Source organism: Thermobia domestica, chromosome 3, assembly GCF_964235325.1.
Source record: "Thermobia domestica chromosome 3, izTheDome1.hap1.1, whole genome shotgun sequence".
NCBI classification, from domain to species: domain Eukaryota; kingdom Metazoa; phylum Arthropoda; class Insecta; order Zygentoma; family Lepismatidae; genus Thermobia; species Thermobia domestica.
Genome location: NC_137456.1, coordinates 321,060,802 through 321,083,905, shown reverse-complemented (window position 1 = coordinate 321,083,905; position 23,104 = coordinate 321,060,802). Strand labels below are relative to the sequence as shown.

At 36.9% G+C, this 23,104-nt stretch overlaps 1 protein-coding gene across 2 annotated transcripts in view; it reads left to right on the top strand.

Moving 5' to 3' along the window:
• LOC145681158 (DNA damage-regulated autophagy modulator protein 2-like) overlaps positions 1 to 23,104 on the top strand; it is a 54,117-nt gene that overhangs the window by 8,511 nt on the left and 22,502 nt on the right. For both annotated transcript variants that reach the window (XM_081752611.1, XM_081752610.1), the window contains exons 2-4: positions 14,536 to 14,608; positions 18,972 to 19,093; positions 21,872 to 22,095. In XM_081752611.1, the coding sequence (XP_081608737.1) occupies positions 14,536 to 14,608; positions 18,972 to 19,093; positions 21,872 to 22,095 (419 nt within the window). The remainder of the gene's footprint in view (positions 1 to 14,535; positions 14,609 to 18,971; positions 19,094 to 21,871; positions 22,096 to 23,104) is intronic.

Here is a 23,104-nt window from a genome sequence, read left to right as displayed (position 1 = left end):
AGAACAAGTGCTTGATCGTTTCGCCCAAGACCCAACAGTAAGTACCCGGAAAGTAGCACGTGAAAGAGGAGTAGCACACGATACTGTTTAGAAAGTAGTACACGAGCAACAGTTACACCATTGTCACCCGCAGAGGGTTTAGGCCTTACGTCCAACTGACTTTCAACCTCGCGTTCGTTTTTGTGAGTGATTTCTCCAACGCTCTGTAATTGATACGCAGTTTGCTTCCTGCGTGCTTTTCACCGACGAAGCTTGTTTTACGAAAGACGGGATATTTAATAGTCACAATAGTCATGTATGGGCAGACGAAAATCCTTATGCAATTGTGGAAAGGGGCCACCAATACCGATTCGCCATAAATATGTGGGCAGGTATTATCAGTGATCAGATAATAGGTCCATATTTACTACCACCACGATTAACTGCACCAGTGTATATGAAATTCCTGCGAGACATACTTCCATATTTATTAGAGTATGTCCCTCTCGGTGTTCGTCAACGGATGTGGTTTCAACATGATGGTGTCCCAGCCCACTTTTCAGCTAGTGCTCGAGAGTATTTGAATGAAACGTTTCGTGACAGATGGATTGGAAGAGGCGGTACTGGTAATTGGCATGCACGTTCCCCAGATTTCTTCCACTTGATTTTTTCTTGTGGGGTCATGTCAAAACACTTGTCTATGAGACGCCTATAGACGACGCAGAAGAACTATTAGCACGAATACTCCTTGCCTGTGATACTGTGATACCAATAAGAACACATCCTGGGTTGTTACAGCGGATGCGTAAGAACATACTGCGACGCTGCAACGCTTATGTTGAAGTAGAGGGACGCCATGTCCATCACCTATTGTAGGATAATTGGGAGATTTGTCTCGTTTACAGGTAATTGATGATGTTCTTGGCTGCATTCAATCCTGCTATAAAATGTTGATTGAAGACATTATTCCCATTCTTGTGACTTTTGTTTTTAGAAAACTACCTCTTTTGCATTATGGTTGTTTCGCTCAGTTTTGTTTATTTGTTTTCAATGACAACAATACATAGAAGAAAGACTTTAATCGTGTGATCCTTTTACAAGCTTTTAGTATGTTTCATGACTATTACCTTTTATTAACAGCGTCTGTTCAATGATACGAAAGCGTAATATCATGTATTTACTATTTATACCAAATTATTCACATTTTCCATTCATGTTTTACCACTCTTATTTAGTGCGCGTTATGCAACCACACATGGCACGTATAAAACTGTTCACCATTTTGTGCTTGTGCGAGATATCGACTTAGTGCAGATGCATTATTGCTAGCAGTTGGGACAGCTATTCATTCGTATCCTTTTCGACCCATCTTTCTTGAGAGATTATCCGGGAATCCCTACGCTCCTTTGGGGAATCCCTTGTGCACGAATTGCACAATCTCGACCTAAGCATTTTTGAATACAGCAGCTTCGGTGTCTTTGACGTGACCATGCCGCATTAGCTCTATCATTCACCATAGTCGATCTATAGAGCTTTGAATGTCATTTTCCCACGCTTTCGGCACCTTGTAGCTCCGAAATTATGTACGTTGGAGAAAAGTTTATTTGAACTTTTTTTCTTGTTTCCGTGTCAGGAATCATCCCTTAAATTTTGTAACATAGTCACGCGGTCACCCTGTATATGTTAAAATATACTAAGGAGTGGTATCAATATATAATGTAACATTTGAGTTTGTCTTTGAAGTAATCAATAACCGACAGGGGGGTAAAAATTTCCTAGGAAATTATTACTCCTTACAAAATCTTCGGATTTAAAGCCATATTGCCCAAAGTGACTATATATGTTAAAATATACTAAGGAGTGGTATCAATATATAATGTAACATTTGAGTTTGTCTTTGAAGTAATCAATAACCGACAGGGGGGTAAAAATGTCCTAGGAAATTATTACCCTTACCAAATCTTCGGATTTAATGCCATCTTACCCAAAGTGACTATATATGTTAAAATATACTAAGGAGTGGTATCAATATATAATGTAACATTTGAGTTTGTCTTTGAAGTAATCAATAACCGACAGGGGGGTAAAAATGTCCTAGGAAATTATTACCCCTTACCAAATCTTCGGATTTAATGCCATCTTGCCCAAAGTGACTATATATGTTAAAATATACTAAGGAGTGGTATCAATATATAATGTAACATTTGAGTTTGTCTTTGAAGTAATCAATAACCGACAGGGGGGTAAAAATGTCCTAGGAAATTATTACCCCTTACCAAATCTTCGGATTTAATGCCATCTTACCCAAAGTGACTATATATGTTAAAATATACTAAGGAGTGGTATCAATATATAATGTAACATTTGAGTTTGTCTTTGAAGTAATCAATAACCGACAGGGGGGTAAAAATGTCCTAGGAAATTATTACCCCTTATCAAATCTTCGGATTTAAAGCCACCTTACCCAAAGTGACTATATATGTTAAAATATACTAAGGAGTGGTATCAATATATAATGTAACATTTGAGTTTGTCTTTGAAGTAATCAATAACCGACAGGGGGGTAAAAATGTCCTAGGAAATTATTACCCCTTATCAAATCTTCGGATTTAAAGCCATCTTACCCAAAGTGACTATATATGTTAAAATATACTAAGGAGTGGTATCAATATATAATGTAACATTTGAGTTTGTCTTTGAAGTAATCAATAACCGACAGGGGGGTAAAAATGTCCTAGGAAATTATTACCCCTTACCAAATCTTCGAATTTAATGACATCTTACCCAAAGTGATGCATACACTGAGAGATCACATTCAATGTTATGAATTTTTAATGTGACTTCTGACTTTTCCTTTGAAATTACCAGAAACCGACAAGGGGGTAAAGATTTCCAGAGGGTAAAAGTTTCCAGGGGGTAAAAGTTTCCAGTGGTAAAAAATCTCTGTGACACCGGCAAAAAACGTGGGACGTAAAACTCGAAGATTTCAATTATTTTTTTCTAATACCTGTGGGTAGGGTGCATAGTTACTCAGTGGTAGAATGCTTACTGTTGGTGCATGGGATTACTGGTTTCATCCCGGTGAAGTAAATTTGTCGTGGACAACATCACACTCCTGTTTCCTCTCATTTCCTCTTTCCACCAAGTCTTCCATTATTTATTCACTTGCCGTAATCACCGTTTCTCTTCCCAAGGGCATAAATATGGGGTATTAAACCGAAATATTTTTTTTCTTTTTCTGTAAGGGCAGCATCATAGTGAAGTGGCTGTTTTTTTTTTACTCCTTCCACAGTTTTATTTTATTTTAACTCCTAGTAACAAGAAAGCTTTCGGTCACTTGACGCGTACTTGGCTTTTGGCTTTCTACGCTTGCACTTGAAACGCATGCTTTCATATAAACTCCTTTTTGTTGTACTTGCAAGAAATGCTTTAGACCCTTCGCAGAGCGTCATAGCTTCACTGCCCGTTCATTGGCTATTGACTTGACCTGATTTGTAAAACGCTTGCGTCAAGCTTGAATGGAACACTGAATGTAACTTTGTTACTGGAATCCAGCTTGCGGCATGATTGCACGTTTTCCAATCAAGCTGGATGCAAGCTTGGCTGAGTTGCAATTCAAGCTTACAGCAAGCGATTTGCTACTTGTCTCTGCTAGTTGGGACTCTTCTTTTAGCAAACACCCGAAAGTTTATTTTTGTGTTCGGGATCCTTAATGCAATTCCGTAGTTATGAAGCACGAAGCATAGTACGGAGCATACGTTAACGTATGCTACATAGGCACTGCCTTTAGATGTTTCATCATGCCGTTGCAGGTTATCTGAGATCTAACACTTTTCCTTATATTACATATAGATATATATGTATGTTACATTTGTCAGCAGTTTGTTATATACGTTCATTTGTATGTGAGATCCTGACCGACTATATTGTTTCAACGGGAAATATGTACACAGATGGAACAATTAGGCCTATGCAGAAAGTATTCTAAAACATATGTTTTCAGTTATACGTTTGCTGTACGTTAAGTCCAAAAACTACACGATTTACAATTGTAACATACGGTTTTACTTATGTCAAGTACGATTCTTTTTCTCAGTGCTAGTCGCTTTCTTCAGTCGTTACCTTTCCTATGGCATTATGATCACCGATAGATGTCATTCCTCATGCGTGATGCACTTACGTAGGTATAAACGCCGAAAGCCCAGAAATCCAATTGTTAATCCTAGTCCTTTTATTTGCGTTTCAGTGATAGTCACTTCTCTCTATTACTTATTTTAAAAAAATCTTCGCAGTCATATCGTTCCATGACATTTTTTCAATATTAATAAATAACTTTAAAACATTGAGGATTATCAAAAAAATGATATTGTCATATATTATTAAATAATTTAACAGTTAACTGCAAAACCTAACGTATAACACAGAAATTTGAGTCTTGATAATTAAGATATCGTAAACTTTGCAGCCATTTTTCTGTTCTATAAGTAAAGATCTCGCAACAATTTAATTTGTGTAATACTACTGTGTAGGTACTAACCGATTGAATTTATAAATTTTCGATCTCTATCATAACCTCAAAGATATTTTCAATAATTGAAATCTTTCAGTTTAACATGCTACCATTCTTCCCTTTAAGCTAAGGGAGACGGAAGATTAAGGCAAAGTAAGGAACTGGGAGAAAACGGAAGTATCGCTATAGAAGCCGCAGACACAAAGTTGTCTACTTATTGACGAGAGATAAAGCCAGGGACCTCATTCACTATAATTGAAAAAGTGGATGAGGCATAGCGGAGAACTTTGACCACTTCGTTTATATAGTACTGTCTTATTCGTTTTTTCGCACCTTTGTAGTAATGATAATGCTCATTATTTTATTTTGCCATAACAAAGGGGCGTCATTTGGGGAGCGCAGCGTTCAATTGCTCTTCCCTGCTGAGTTTCAGAAATATATTACTTTTAACTCATTGTATATTAATATACTAATAAAGAATCTCAAACTCTAATATCGATGGAGCTGCGGTGGCTCAGTGGTAAAGCGTTCACTTCTGGTGCGCGGAGTCTCTGGTTCAATCCTAGCTCGTGCCAAGTGAGCTTTGTAGTGGATAAACACCTTTGTCCGTGGGTTTTCTCAAGTTTTCCCGTTTCGTCCCACTTTCTTCATTCGAAATTACTGTATTCATTCATTTCTCATCACTACCGGCTTCCTTAGCCTCAATGTATTATCGTAGAGCCTTAAACTAATATATATTTCATTTTTTCTAATATCGGTAGACAATCTTACCTCCCGTGGCAAACCTGAAACAAGGCTGCTGCCATAATATTTTACGCCATGTGGATTTGTGTTACTATATTTCCTTATTATTATTAAAAAAAAACTCAATTTAATTTTGTACCACATAAAATAGGTGTTTATTTAGTTCCATGGTAATTACCCTTCTTGTCATCATTCCCCGAACGCGAATCTCATGGCATTTTCCCTTAAGAAGAATACACTGAGAAAAATCCGTTCATCCGACAGCGGTACGTTGTGCAAATATACGGCATCCTCTTGCTTACTACAGAGATCAGTACGGAGCATACGTTGCCCGTATGCTACATAGTCACTGCCCTTACATGTTACATCATTCCAGTCTTCCTTATATTACATACATATATGTATGTTATCTTCGTCAACCATATGTTACATACGCCCATTTGTATGTGAGATCCTAACCGCCTATATTGTTTCATACGGAACGTACGTACAGATGGAACACTTACACAGAGAGTATTATAAAACACGCGTTTCCAGTTATACGTTTACTGTACTTTAAGTCCAAAAACTACAGGATTTACAAATGTAACATACGATTTTACATACGCTACGTACGATTTTTTTTCTCAGTGTACCATCGTGGCCTTTGCCCTCAAAAGAGCTTGTCTTTCTCGAGGATACTTTCTAACGCTTTCTGAAATTAGAGTTAATCATTAGTTCATTTACATCTCATACTGTAAGTAGTAGTGTTGCACATATTCAGCAAAAAATTCCTGTCATGTCTCGCTTCTCATCCCAAAAACAATACGAGAACTGCATATTCAAATTCGAGACGAGAAGTATGATGAGACTAGGAATGTATCTTCTCGTGTGCAGTACGAATTCATTCAATACTTAGATCTGAAATATTGTTTTAATGTTACATGAATAACACTAATCATCATCATCAGAGGCATTCTGCCATTATTGGCAGGTCACTTGCTGCAAATAAGAAGCTTCCATGATGCACAGTCTTCCGCTAACCTCTTCGTCTTCGCGTAAGATTTTTCTGTCTTGATATTGTTAATTAATTATAGTCTCATTCGCCCGCCCCCTCTCTTTCCTGCCACCATACGCTCTAGCACGTCCCTCATGATACAGTTCCTTTTTAGCCAATGTCCCAACCAGTTTCTCTTCCTCTTACTAATAATACCTAAACTTGTTCTTTTTTTTCCTCACCATTTCTAATACTAAGTCATTCATTTTCCTCTCGGCCCACCTAATTCTCTTCATTCTTCTCCACACCCACATTTTGAAAGCTTTGAGTCGTTTTTCATCATTTTTGCGTAATGTCCATGTTTCTGATCCATACAATACAATACTCCATACAAATGACTTTTAGGAGTCTTTTTCTGAATTCTTTATTCTTTCAACTAACACTAAAAGAACTATAAATTGAAAAAGTGATTAAACGAACACAATCAAGAGCATTTATTAACGATTAAAGATACGGAAGTTATTACATAATACACTCCAGTAATAAATATGGTTTAATAATGTTACATCGTATCCTTCTTGGAACTCTCGTTAAGCGAAAACATTCTGATAAGTTCTTGATAAAATTGAGAACAACAAGCAGGAAACAAATTTTGTTTAGAATTTTACGAAACTAGTCTAGAAAATGTTTCAGACAAGAATTCGACAAAAAAATGTATGCGACATGTCGAGGAAACCTTATTTCCCCTCTTGTCTCGTGGGAAACTCTATGTAATTGAGACCCTGAGTTGAAATATAAAGTTAAACTACTGCAAAACATGAACATAAGTCAATACTCCTAAACTAAATTACTACCTCCTAACTGTCAATAATGTAATTGACAATTCTATAGTTCCGTAACCCTTTCTCACAGTATTTAAGAACACACAACTATAATGGAATTATGCAAATATAAGAATCATTTTTACAAATGTATACTAGAGACTCTAAAAAGAGTCACATCGGTAAAATTTTAAATGTTATAGTCATAAACTGAGGGTAGAATGCTTATCTAACTAAAAAAAACTCTTGTTTACAGTTTTCTGAAGTTGTCTGAAGCATAAGCAAGTAACTTAACCCTATAGCCTATAGAACCCAGAGTCTCAATGCCACATCTAAAAAGCTCTTAAATAATATCTGTCTTTAACTCACTGCATTCACTTTCTACTTTGTATTCTATTTCTGCGAGATCCATATTAAATTTGGCCTCCCATCTGCGCCTAGGTCCTCCTAATGGTCGTTTCCCGATAGGCTTGTGGTTAATACTTTGAAAGCGTTCCTACTTTCTTCCATTCTGGCTACATGACCGATCTACATAAACCTTCTAGACTTAACTCATTTATGCCCAGGTGGTTCGTTATCGATCCAAGAACTACTTACGATATTTCATGTTTTAGGGTTTGCAACAGTGAAATGACACCAGAGTTTTGTTAAAAACAGACCAAACAATAAGTGGTATTTTTGTTGTTTTAGTTGTGTGTCTTGCTGATTCACAGGAAGCCTGAATCTGCAAAATGTAGAGACCTGCACGGGACGGGCCCGGCCCGAGGCCGGGCTTGGGCGGGCCGACTCTTCTATTTCTTTGGGTTGGGCCGGGCTTGGGCGGGCCGACACTGTTATTTCCTTGGGCCGGGCCGGGCTTGGGCTGACCGACACTGATTTCTCTTCAGGTCCTGCCGGGCTGGGGCCGATCAATTGCAAATCTTTAATAATTATTGATTTTCGTTAAACGATAATTGGAATAAAGCCAAACGTTGAAGAAGTGTGTTCGTGAAAATGTTACAAAGAATGCAATAACTATTTACAATTTGTGTTGCTTAGCGGCTCCACTTTCACTATAGAGGATTGCAGGCATTATGCGGTAAATTGAGCTCTGACCTTGGCCTTTACTGAACTCAAAATATAACAAGATGGGGTATTAATGTTTTGCCTGTCGCTAAACAATATTGCCATCTTCACTTTATGCTAAAAGTCAATTAAGTTAGATTTTTGTTACAGGGAATGGAGATTTGTTCTCTCGATGACAGGCAATGTTCTAGGAGGCAATGGTACCATTCGGGAGGCAAACGACAATTGTGATCCAGAGTTTAGAAAATGTTTCTGAGGGTTAGGTCAAATTTAGTACTAAATTTTGAGAAAGATTGGGGCTCGAGCTAATTTTTTAAAAAATTTATCGGGCCGGGGTCGGGCCAAAAACTTTTAAAATTTATCGGGCCTGGGCCGGGCTTGGGCCAAGAATTTTAAAAAACTTATCGGGCCGGGCCGGCCTCGGGCCAAAAATCTCCAAAACTTTTCGGGCCCATGCTGGGCCGGGCCTAGGTACGTTCGGGCTGGATTGGGCTCGGGCCGAAACATTCGGCCCGTGCAGGTCTCTAGCAAAATGTCATTTTACAGTACATGTAAAAATGTTTCAAAGTAAGTTTTATTCTCATCATAGATGATACGTTACATTCAGTGGTTCGTTTTATAATAAGAAAACATGAGAAGTTAATACTGATACAATGGCAATTATTATATTATTAATAATTTTTTTTTTTAAATTGAAGATTATTTTTGCAGTGGGTCGCATCGATACCGAATTGAGAATATTGTATTTCAGATTTTATATCTTTTAGTGTTCTGTGAAAAAATTGTGATATAAATCATGTTGAGGGGCGGGCATTCGCAAGAAGAGAGCGTTTTGGAGTCTTGACTCTGTCAAAATTACTGGTGTGGGAGACCCGGGTTCGATTTCCGGCGGGAGCTCACGTGGTTCGGATACCACGTTAATCAGTAGGTCCACGTCTCATATAACCTCGCTGCTGACCGGGACATTAAACTCAAAATCAACTCAACTCTGGCAAAATTACCGACTTTTTTTATACATTTAGTCTAATTTTGAGGGTGAATTTTATATATTGTATGCACAATTTATTATCTTGACATTGAATCTTCCAAAATGTTGGAATCTTCGATTTGGAAATGATTCGCATCCTATTGATTTCTTACAAATGTTTTTGAGTACAGATGTGGTTGAAGAACTTGTTAACTATTGAGTTACATATGCTGCTTAAAAAAAAATCGCTAATTTTGATTTCAGCGTGGAAGGGATGTATTGCTTTTTCAGGAATATTATTCCTAAGCAGCTATGTGCAACTGAAGTTTAGAAGACTATTAGGAAAGAAGTGAGGACGTATGAAATGTATTGGTATACATATCAATGAGACGAAATCGATTTGAAAAATTCCTTCGTTATGTTCACGCCTTTGATAATGAAGAGATTGATGATAGTAATTGAATGGCGGAAATTCGTCCGCTTCTAAATTTATTGAATAATTTGTTTTGTAAAACGTACCACAAGGGAAAAAAATATTTATATTGACGAATCAACGACAAGGGTGCCGATCCTGTGGGGCCCGGGTCCCCCAAAACTCATGTGGGTCCCCTACTGTATTTATGAATATACAATATTTGGCATAATTTGAATGCAATTTGTTTTAAAATCCTCATATATATACCTTCCGCATCTGAATTGGTCCCCCAAATTTACAGAGAAATCGGCGCCCTTGATCAACGATACCGTATTTTGGAAAATATGGATGCAAGCAATTTGTCCTTTTATAAGCCAATTATTTTTGGCTTTGGATTCAAAGCGTGGGCTGAAGCTCAACAAAACGGATATTGTCTACAAGCAGATTTATATCAAGGCCGACGTGGAGGCAAAGAAAGACCAACTAACATGTCATTGGGAGAGTTTGCGGTTTTGAAATTAGTGGATATTCTCAAATGTGAATTTTCTAGATGGTTTCACACGTCCTAACATTAATGGAATTGTGACTGTAAGGACCAATCGTACAGAACACTGTCCAATCTCCACAGAAAACAGCAGAGCTGAGCTGATTTTGAGTTTAACGTCCCGTTCAGCAGCGAGGCTATATGAGACGTGGACCTACTGATTAACGTGGGATCAAAACCATATGCGCTCCCGCCGGGAGTCCCCACAGAAAAGGAATTGAAGAAGAATAGAAAATGTGAATTTGAATCCATGGTTGACTCATTTGCCAGGCTTATTGTGGTTACCGTAAAACGGGGCTACTTTGACATTTAGGGTTACTTTGACATAGAGCGGGGCTACTTTGACAGATGAGCAACTCGTGCTTCCTGTGAGAATTGTTGCATATACTTTCATAGATAAAGGCTGATATGGTGTCCACGGTGCGAATTACCGGAGGGGATGAGGGATTTCTCCCATTGTATTTCTACCCCCTCTCAATATCCTTCCTGTCTCCCAATATATAATATAAGGACTTCTAGATCCACCACTGTTTATTCCCCTCCAAAATGAATAATCTAATTCGCACTCTGACGATATATATCAACGTGTCGTGGAAGGGTGGAAGAGAGTGGATTCAATGTGTCCTGTGCAAAAAATGGGTGTGTGGGTTTTGTAATGGTGGATCAAAAAATCCTCAGTATGCTTGTTACGACTGTGATGTTGACGACTAAGGTTTTTCTTTCCATTGATACATGTAAAGATAACATACCGGTACATAAGTAATTATGTTAAAAGTAAAAAAAAAAAAAAAAATAAAAATAAAAATAAAGTAGAGTAAAAAATAAAGTAACAATGTAAGGTAAAGCACCGTGTATGTTCAAAGTAAAAGATGTTAAAAGTGAAGCTTTAGAAAAACTTGTATAGTGGTGTATAATGATGTACCACAACAAAATAAAGATTTCGTGCTTATCAAGTATACAGCATACCGTACCATACACATGACCAAAACCGTGTTTTATACACTTTACATAAATTCCATGTCAAAATAACTCCATACGTTGAGTAACTTTGATCTTATGCAGCAAATACATAAGATGTCAAAGTAGCCCCACCCCCGGGGCTACTTTGACCGGTATTTCTTAATTTATTCCCGCCAAAACTTACTTGTAGAGACTTAGGTTTAGTAGTGAATGTGATATGATGAGAATACCTATTGTTATGATGAGAATAGTATCATTCATTGGTTGCAGAAAGTGTCCCGTGTTCCCATCTAAACTAGTCCAAAACCTGTCAAAGTAGCCCCGTTTTACGATACTTGGGAAGATAATGGTGTAGTAAGTATGATGTCAAATTACACTGACACGGATCCTTTACACAAAGTGAGTAGATACTCTTCGCAAGATAACAAACACCGTGTACGTGGGTTTCCTCGGGGTCCTCCTGTTTCCTTACACTTTCTGCATTCCACCATTTCATTCATTTCTCATCATCACCGTCTCCTTTGACCTAGCCGAAATATACGTGAGACATAAAACTGAAAGATTTCATTTCATTTTAAACAAAGAATCACAGTGCAACACCATGCCTTTCACGACTATAACCGTGGCATGGAGGTGGTGTAGACTTGATGGACCCTTTGTATAGCTATTAGAGGGGAAAATTGTACGTGCCTATCCTGTTCAGGCTATTCGATGTTACAATGAATAACGTCTGGATACTCAACCGTACACAATGGCAAAATCTGAATGCTCTGCGTTTCAGGTGTGCGTGCAAAAGGGCCCTTGTGCTGAGATATGGAACAGCACCAATATCTGGAAGTTCAAGAGGTCTTGATCAAGGTGGAAACTCAACTCGACTTCACAACATGGGACATTTGATCGTTACAGGTCAAAAGCGTCGTCATTGCAAAATTTGTAGCAACATGACTTGCTAAAGATGTGACGTTCCATTGGGTACTTCGACAGTTATCACGAATAGTAAAAGAGAGCGAGAAGAGTAATGGGTTGAAATGAAAGCATTTACTGTATATTATTGTGTTTTATAGCATTTTTATTACTATGTTAAAGAATATTGTTCTTTTGGCTTGGTAGATAATATAAATTTCACTTTGTAATATCCATATTTTAGTATCGAATATGAAAATGCTTGAGAATAGTGCCAAGCTTATATATACTAACAGAATAACCCCATATTTACATGTACTATTTAATTTGGAAATTTAAAATCTTCTAAGCAGCTAGTGCCCACCGGGTCGTTAACGACCAATGCGATTTCCCGCCCCTCAAATTTTTGAAAATCGGAAAAATAATAAATTTCATGTTTATTAGTGTTAAATGAAAAGATTTATAATAGCTTTTTAATAATTCGGGACAAAAAAGTTCTTGTAATCAATGGGTTAATGACTTCAACAATGTTAGGTCAACATAATCACAGGTATACTGCCATTATTAGCACGTCACTTACTGCAACTGAGAAGTTTCCATTCTCCACGGTCTTCAGCTAAACTCTTCATCTTCACAGACGACTTTTTGTTGTTTTGATATCACCCACCAATTGTAGCCACCTTCGCCTCCTACCCTTTTCTGCCAACAAACTCTCTAGCACGTCCCTCATGATAAAGTTTCTTCTTAGCAGTTTTGCAGTTTTTGCTAACTATTCAACGTTCCAGAAATAAATTGCATGTCCTTCGTTAACCCTTTATTCAAACCGGAAGTGGTATAAATCAACTACTTCCAGTTCGAACATTCATTGCAACGGAACAAATCGGTAACACATGTTCATAAGTGTTTTTTTTTTTTCAATCAATTCAAGGTCTCAAGTAAACATATCATCACCACCCGTAACATGACCAAGTAGTTGAAATATGCTGTTACTTCCGGTTTCAATATTCATTTTCATTTCCCGAAAACTGTAATCGAGAAATCACGAAGCGGTTTTATGCAATCAAGTTATCGTTTCAAAAAAAAAAAAAAAAAAAAAAAAAAACTACCTTCCGCTAACTCTATTCAAACCAAAAAATGGTACAAATTAACCATTTCCGGTTTCAAAATTGATCGTCATAGAACAAAAGCGGGAAGAGAGAGCAAGAAACAGATTCCTGGCCTTTATTTGGCGTCTAAAGAAAATATACATGTTTGACCTTCATCTTTCTACTAAAACTAGAAGTGATACAACTTTACTACTGCTATTACTTCCGGTTTTAAGTTTGATCTCCATAGAGCAAAAACGGTAAGTTATAGTGACAAGTGATGTTTCGGGATTGTTTGGCCGAAAACAGATTTTTCTACTCCGTTAACTCTCTATCCAAACCAGACTTAATAGAACTTAACCATTTCGGTTTCAATCTTGATTGCCATAGAGGGTGAATTGCAAGTAATAACGAGAAAAAGTCTTTTGAAATTGATTCTGCGTCCCAATAATAGATTTCATGTCCTCCATTAAGCCTCTGTTCAAAACCGGAAGTGGATATATAATCCATTTTCGATATCTACGCTAATCGTCATAGGACGAACGCGGTAAAAGATAGGGACGAATATCAAAGTTGATTGCTATATCGATAGTACATAGGGACAAACTTAAAAAAAAAAAAAAAAAAACGATTCTGCGTCGGAAGAAAATTATTTCACGAGCATCTCTCAACTTAGAGTGGCATTTTACAACTAGTTTTGGTTTGAATATTGGTCTCCATACAACAAAAGCAGTAAGAGAATGCCACTTCTCTTTTCCTATGGATGCATTGTCCGAGGAAAAAGATCTTATTTCCGTATTGCAACCAAAAGTTATACACATATTACTTTCATACCTATATACCTGAAGATTAGTCATTTGGTGCACCTGCATGAATGCATTTCGGCATCGATAAGTACAATTGCCCCAGCAGTATTGGAGCGTGTGTTCAGGTGCACCGCATACAGATGGCAACTCTGCTTGGATATGGGGAGGTCATTTCGAGCTGGTGTTGCGGACTTCTCGGACACCCTGTATTACAGAATGAAATAAATGAATAATGACCATCATTGTGGGAAATTTCATAACATTCAGGCATATAGTGTAATGCATATACATAATCATCATCATCATCGTAGGTATTCTGCCATTATTGGTAGATCACTTCCTACAACTGAGAAGTTTCCATGCTCCACGGTCTTCCGTTAACCACTTCGTCTTCACTTACGATTTCTCTGTTTTGGTGTCGTTCTTCTCTTCTTTCTTTTTGGTTTCGCGGGTAATTCCCGCTTCCAAAGCACAAGCAATTACTATCGCTAAACAAGCTGCTTCAGTGGACATGCTTACGCGATTAAACTCAAAATTGAACTGAAGTTTGTGCAAACAGTTGAATCTTGTATGGCCGAGTGGTTGCGCAAACACGATGTTTGCACAAACATGATGTTTGCACAAACCGTGGATCGTCTATGGGCCTTGTAAAGGGAATATTCGGGAGACGTTAAACAAAAAGTTTTAATTTAATTTTCATATTTAATCTTCCATAAGCGGATTGTTACATATGACTAAAATTGTCTTTTTTTTATTACAGATAAACAGCGAGGTCGGCTCCATTTGATAATTATAGTGCCTTCCGCTTTATTAGTTGGCTCATTTTTTACTGTGTAAGTATTTGAATGACTTAGGAGAACATATGGTAAGCGCCACTTCCGTTGAAATTGCGTTATTCGTTGGAAAGATTGGAATCGAAGCACAGAACAGTATGTAGGAAATTTAATTTCAGAAATGTACCTGCAGATGGCAGAGGAAGTTCGTGTGGTATGTTTGATTGCATTCAGGGACGTACGCAGGGGGTCGGTCTTGGGAGTCCGGAACCTCCAAATCCGGACTCTTTTTTATAAATTTAGTCTAATTTTAGGGGCAATTTTACAATTTTACCTGAAATTGTATTTAGATCCCCCGAAAAGATTTTGACTCCCCGAAAGAAATTCCTGCGTATGTCCCTAATTGCATTGAATTCCATGGGATTGTTGTACCTCTTTTCCTACTTTACTCGAAAGTTAGAAAATGTTACTATTATGTTTCCCCGAGCCGCTCATTTTTACTATTATGTACTATTATGTATTTTTAACCTGTTAGTTTTTACAAGGTTTCTAATATTCAATGTTTCTTATATTTACTGTATTCCGCTTTGAACATATACTTCACAAACTTACGTCACCGACCAAGAGAAGGCAAATGTAGGGCTGCAACCTCCACTCTTATTCTTTGAATATTGCTTTTATTGTTTAATTAAAGTTACACGTTGTTTTCAACAAAGAATCTAATGTTCTGAATTGATTTAGGAAAACCATTTATTGTAATCTACGGTATTAGTATTCATGTTAGTGGCAATTAACGTTGAAACCGAAAATAACTGATTTCCAGTGGCGAAGCGTAATCCCACATGTAGATAATCTAATACTAGTAAACAAATAACACTTAATGTATCATAACAATGTTTAAAATTATAGTCAGAATTCTGTTTTCCTTATTGAGTTAAACAAAAGAAACTACCAAATCTATTTACTTTAAAGAACTTTCTTAGCTGTATTTCTAATACTGTCTACAGTTAAATTTATGTGCATGTATACATAGTTTTTTTGTTGTTGTTTAATTTAACAAGGAAAAATGAATATTTATATAAGTGAAAGTAGACGAAAAGTAGTCTATTATTATTATTATTATTATTATTATTATTATTATTATTATTATTATTATTATTATTATTATTATTATTAACAAATATTTATGGAGAAAAACTACCAAAGTGTATTAATGGAATATTCCCATTTGGCTCCACTACAAATATTGTGATAAGCAGTTCATATTTTCTTCTGTGCGATATTTGCAGCGCGGATGAGGGAAATTTCCTCCTTACTTGCTGTTTTCATTTCTTGCATATTTGAAAATGGAGGGAGAGAAAAAGTAAGTACATTCTTACAATTAACTGTCAAATTTCCTATATACCCATTTGTTACTTGCATCTCAAAGTAAGTACAATACTGCATTTAATTAATGCATCACGCGATAATGACTTCACTAGAAATGTTAATGGTCAGAACGAACTTCATTTGAATCAACACAAGATGTTGAATATTGTATTCCATGCAATGGCATATTTAAAGGGGTGGCTTCCGGGCTTAAGCACTCACCGCAAATTTGTATTGTTTTATATATATTGCAGAATTTTCACATTTCCAGGGATTATGTTAGCAAAGCCCCTCCCAAAACGAGCGAAGTCCCCCGAAACAAAGTCGTAAACACCCCACTGATTCTATGAAATGGAAAAGTCAACTAAAATTACACAGACATATTATTTTGTCCTGTACGGTAGTGTTTGGTAAATTTATATTATACAAACTATTTTGGTGCAGCCCCATGTAGGAAAAGAATACTACTCTGAATAACCCTTGAGAGTATATACCTAAATTAAACAACTTATCATTAATAGAAACACATAATTGTACACATGAACTTCTTACTTTGTGTTAAGGAAATCATTTTATAACATATTAGCATTCAACGATGCCTTCAATGCTAAAACTAAACTCTCAGAGGCGAGCCTTCGCACTTTCCCAACAACGTGTGCAATCCACAACGATAATAGCTTCGCTTCCTAAGCAACTCAGCTCGTGAGCCTGTCTAGCGAGGTGGTGAGGCTCAGACGGAAGGGTCTCCAAGCGTTTCCAACCTACTATTTCTTTTCTCGAAAAAAACTGAAATATTGAAGTATTGACTTTATTATATAAGAGCTCAAAGATAAAGATAGGGGGTGCGGTGGCTCAGTGGTAGAGCGTTCACCTCTGGTGCTTGGGGTCCAGGGTTTGATCCCAGCCCCCGCCAGGTGAACTTTGTGGTGAACAAACACCGTGCTCGTGGGTTTTCTCGGGGTTCTCCCGTTTCCTCCCACTTTCTTTATTCCACCATTTCACTTATCTCTCATCATCACCGTCTCCTTTAGTCTAACCGGCATAATCGTGGGACGTAAAACTCAAAGATTTCATTTCATTTTTTCAAAGATAAAGATAAGGTAGAAAACAGGGTAGGCCCGGCCTCAGAGCCACGTAGTACGCTTCTCCACTGCTGATTTCCATCAATTTCGGCTTGAGCAAAGAGTTCACGGAGAAGACAAGCGTACTCTAAGAACGCTCAACCGATTCCAAGAAACCACATCTCGATATCTCTTATACTTTTTGCTCTTGTACGAGGGTCGTCCAATAAATTATCTCGCTAGACAGAAAAGGAGAGGCGAAGCCCAACACGTACGCCAAGGACATTGTGGGGAACACCACTGCGCAATTTGAGGTCAATCGAAACAAAACAGTGACCGTGAGCAGTGTTTGTGTTACGCAGCATAGACAATGTTTCCGTCTGGGATTTCTTCGCTTCGACAAAGTGGCGACGGTACATAGACCTCCATATGGACTATATCGAAAAACAGTGATGATCATGTGAGCCTGTCTCCATTCTTTCCTATCTAGGTGGACAAATTATTGAATGCCCCTCGTACCTGTCCACAAACAAACGGACAGTCTGGCGAATATAACTATCTTAGATTTCGGACTAATTATGCATAGCACAGTTTGGAAGCCCAAAAATAGATGGCGAAATCTATACATCCACAGATACTCCACCACTGGCCGTGCTTATATATGCTATTTCATCTCCTAAAATCCGTACGTTCTTGACTCATCCTCCAATTTTAAGCATCGGCTAGTGTCCTATATTACATATTTTTAAATTCCGAATTTTTAAGCTAGAGGTAAAAAATGGGAATTTTCGACTTTCTCAATCACCTTTTATTACAGAATATACTCTTATATAATAATAATAATAATAATAATAATAATAATAATAATAATAATAATAATAATAATAATAATAATAATAATAATTATAATTACAGTTAAAATATAAGTTCCTCTTGGATATTTGGTGGTTTGTTGATGAGTCTGTAGGAATCCAGAGATCATGTGTCCTAAGGTGACAGGATCCTAGGCTCTTTGCGATCAAGGAGTGTGTATAAGAAGTACCTCTCAGACATCAGGTGTGCTAGAGAAGAGGATAAAACTGGGACCATGCGTCCTAGAGAGTGGTAAGCATAAAGGAGCTCTCAGAGACCAGGCGTCTAGGCGTCTTAGAGAGTGGTAAAGATAAAGAAACTCTCAGAGACGAGGCGTCCTAGAGAGTGGTGAAAAGAAAGGAACTTTCAGAGGCCAGGCGTCTATGAGAGTGGTAAAGATAAGAGAAATGTCAGAGACTAGGCGTTCTCGAGAGTGGTAAGGATAAAGAAGCTCTTAGAGATCAGGCGTCCTAGAGAGTAGTAAGGACAAAAGAGCTCTCAGAGGCCAGGTGTCCTAAAGAGTAGTAATGATAAAAGAGCTCTCAGAGACCAGGCGTCCTAGAGAGTGTTAAGGATAAAGGAGCTCTCAGAGACCAGTCATTTTAGAGAGTGGTAAGGATAAAGGAACTCTCAGAGACGAGGCGTCCTAGAGAGTGGTAAGGATAAAAAAGCACTCAGAGACAAGGCCTCGTAGAGAGTGGAGGTGAATATCAATCGGTGAAGAGTGATGCCTTCTGGAATGTTATGACTCCCTTTTATCCAGAAATGTTGCCGACTTCATTTATGTTCGTCACTTGACGATCGTTGAAGACGATTGACGATGATTTCTTTGTTTTTGTAGTCTGTAATTTGTTTACAGCCAATACATTGTGTTGGGTAGAACTTTGTAATATTGATGCATACTGTGTCGTTACTGGTGATAAATGATCAATTTGCATTGTTTAGACTACCTCCTATTTTTCTTTTATTTTGGTGGGCATTTCACAACTTCGACAATCTTCTTGTGTTTTCTGGTCCAGATAATAAACAAATCATTCTATAAATAAGTGCCAAAAATGGAGTACACTAATTTAAGACTAGACTTATACACAATATTTGAACTAAATAAATTCTTTGAATAATACAGAATATCACGATTGTAGGTATGGAATTGCGATTGACAAAGGTCACGTGAACCCTATTTTTCCTTACCTAAGCGATGCTGGTACAACTGCTCCTGAGAGTTGCTTGTTTGGACAAGCATTAAATTTGTATAGTATACTATGTAAGTATGTATCATAGAATTCTACCTTATTAATTAATTAAGTACCTACTTAATTAAGGAAGCTAGTGGATTACTATTGACATTTTAGACCATCTATGGAAGAATATATTATACTATAAGGAATGTTAAGGTACTTACCTTAGTAGCAAGGTTGGTTCGCCTACTGTTGAAGATTGAGTGGGATTTGGTCAAAACGGTAGGTGATAGTCGGTGCGAGCGTATAGCGGAAAAACTTACGTTGCCCCAACGTTAGTTAAATGTATGGTTGCCAACCAACTATTCCCCCGACCTTCATACAACGATACTAGAATTGATTGCTTTCTCAACCAAGAAATACGTTCCTTTGGCGTTGGCTAACTGCCAAGGAACCGCGCGTTTCGTTGTGAAATGGGTGGGAAATAGTTTGGGTGGAAAATGGTTGCCAAAGTGTCTAAACTTGACGTTAGACCACCGTTGGTATAAGATATTGCCACCATTTCCCCAAAGTTGGACCAACCGATTTTGCTACTAGGGTAAATTTATTGATATATTATTCATGGTTATAAATCATTAATTTGCTTCTGTAAGTTAACTATTAATAAATCATAGTATCGTTTTTTCATGTTCAAAGTTTCATGAAGTTACATTCATATTTAGTTTTGAGCGATACCATGAGAGAAGAAATTATAATGATCCTGTAAAAGGCCAATATCGAGATTTCAACTTATGTATACGTTTCTTGGCCCCCCACATACCTAAAAAAATATTCTCTCGATGTATGTCTGTCTATTCGTCTGCTTGACCTGATGTATTCTTGCCTAGAGACCATAACGTTCAACGTATTTCACCGAACCTTAAACTAACTTTTTAAAGAAGATCCTCCAGACGGGATTTCGTAGTTTCAACTACCAGAAATAAAGGTGGTTTACTGGAGGGTGACAATTAAAAAAAGCTACTTTCTCGAAAACTGCGTAACGATTCTTCACTAATAACCTTATAATATAGTTTAGGGCAGTGATCACAAAACTGTCGATCGCGAGCTACTAGTAGCTCGCAGGGACAATTTCGGTAGCGTTAGCGTCGAAGGTTGTTCGAGTACTTTTCTTAATTGTTGTGAGGAACGTTTATTGGCCAATTAGAATCTTAGTAACTTAAAAATTCTTAGAACTAAGTTTTCTGGTGATATATGGTGATGTGCAAGACGTTTTACGATTTTATGTAGTTACATTGTTTCTTTGGGCAATGTTATATGCATCATTTGCAAATTTGTTGTTGTGTAAATGTGGGATAATCAATCTGGCTACTTTGAAAAATACGGTAGTAGATGTCACAAACTGCGCGTTTCAATACATCTCATTATCAGCTCCTTTGGTGACAATATAGCTTCAAAGAGCCTATGGTCTAGGAGCTCAACTGATCTACCTTATTTTTTTCCTACAGGTTTACCTAAAGGATAGGGCATATATAATTATTCAAGAACACTGGATAAATTACGGAAAACCGCTAATAGCATTACTGTTCATTGTTTCCATACACCAAATGTTTTCCTTTATCTCGCTGTCTGTATTTTCCTTCTCTAAAAGAGGGTTTAACCCTCTAGCAGAGTGCTTCCTTTCAGCTAATTATAAAAAGTAAAGTAAAAAACGTCAGTAACATTGCAGTTTATGGTGTGACAGGTGCATTCGTGCACATAGTGAGGCAACTAGAAAATGAGACTAGATTTGCATAATAATCAATCATAAGCAGAATTTGCTTGCTTTGAATTATTTGAAGAGGAATATAATCTTTGCACACACAACTTTGCACGACCCAACAAGTCACGAAATGGCTTCTGGATAAGTGTTGAAATGTAATGGTGTTCACGCTCCTCGTCACTGCTTTCTGCACGAAACATAATCAGAAGCAACTTTTAACTGGTAATTTGTAATTTGGATAAAGTAAAGTAATCAAAAGTGGAATTATCTGGCGAGTATGTGGTGTGTGATAACAGATTCTTTTGGCCAAAAGGAAAACTTACTTTGGTGTCTACTACCCCGTTAAAGAATGGGATATGAAACATGCGCACTGCTTCCGTTCTTCAAATTATCCATTATTGTTTGGCAAACATTCTCCCTATTCATCTTCACGAGGTCTGGCGTTACTCTAAGACTTGCGTTGTGGTAATTGGAAATGATGTCTCAAATTTTGTTAATAGTTTATAAAGTTGTTCTGATAGATGTTCTTGGACATAAGAACTCGTCATCTTTCGCAGATTCTCTTCTATCACTGAACAGCTTACAGAATGTCAAATACGGCAACTAGAAAAACAGTGTCTCCATAAACCTTCTTCGACATATCAAATGTTTGCATTGGAGTTTCCCTCAACTAGTACGAATCACGACTTGCTCTGTATTCTTAAAACCATTGAAAACATGGCAACTAGAAAAAACAAACGATTCCCATCAACCTTTTTCAACATATCAAATATTTGCATGGGAGCTTTTCCTAAGCGAACACAGAATTATATATTCACTTTCGTGCAGCTCAGCTGAAAATTTCTGCATGTGTTGTTAAAGCCATTATGAAAACTTCCGTGCCAAAAGTAGTTCCATAGGAAAAGAGTATATTTGAGTAATTACCATACTAGTTTAGAGCAAGCTCATAGTACTTTTCAATCTTCTATGACAAAATGACCCACATATTTACTGACTACACATGATCCTTGTAATTTATAAGCTATTATAAAAATTCTATCTAATGGATTAACTTCTATTAGAAATAAATTAATTTCTAGCGCATTTCTTTGTACACCAATTTCAGTTTTGGGATTGACTTACTTACGTTACCGACAAGTGGAACAATTTTTACTGTCGAAGCAAAGACCAAGTTGGGAGAAATTGAATGTCGTAAGCTTTTGGGTAGGAATCGTATGCGGTATTTCATTAACTGTTGTTGCCAACTTCCAAGCCACTGGACAACTTGTTGTTCACCTCATTGGGGCATTCGTTACTTTTGACCTACTTCTTGCCTCCATGTGGATTCAGGTATGTATTTAGTTAATATTGACACGGAATACATTAAACTTATTCATTAAACTTTTGCTCCTGATTGTACTTTTACTTTATTTCTCTTCAATATGATTTGCAATAAGCAGTAAAAGACCTTTAAATATTTTAAAACTTAATTATGATTAACATTTTTTATGTAAAAGCTGCTTTTTAATTTTTTCTTTAATTTTTGTCTTTAATTAATTTAATTGCCTTTAATTAATTTTCCATATATCGAGATCAACTACCTTACACAAGTAATCCTGTAAGTTTAGGCATTGAAAACATGATTATACAAGTGTATTCTTGAAGGTGTACATACACACACACACACACACACACACACACACACAAACAAAAAAAAAAAAAAAAAAAAAAAAACAATAAACGTGTCCCACCTTGGAGCCGGCCTTAATATTATAGTTATATTTAAAAATACGGAATTGTGTCGTCTACAAAATTTGTGTCATACCAGCATCAATAAGTCTAGGGCATGTACTCACTCCATATTTGTAAATGCTTAATCATGATGCGGTACTTAAGCATTTTAGTAACCACTGAAAAACATAAATTACACACATTAAAAATATTCCTCCCAAACTCTGTTTCTTCAATTCACCATAAACAAAATGTTCATAAATATTGGTGTAAAAATTATGTCTAAATTTCTATAAAAGAGTTCATTATTGCTATGACTACAATACTGTTCTCATATGCGTCTCTTAATACGTTAATGATAGATAATACATAGCATAACCGCAATATATGAAAACAAAAGTATGTGCTGACGTTAGTAGGTAAATAGGTACAGCACCGGTAGATCAAGCAAAAAGTCGAGGATCGAGTTTATACTAGTGGGATGATAATAATGTCACTACATTATCTAAGAAAAATATTTATTAACATAAATCTGTGTTTGAAAAAGAATATTAATATGGCCATAGTCGCCAATACTCTCCTATCAATGGTAATTTATTTGCCGCACAGTGACAATATTCTGTTTCAT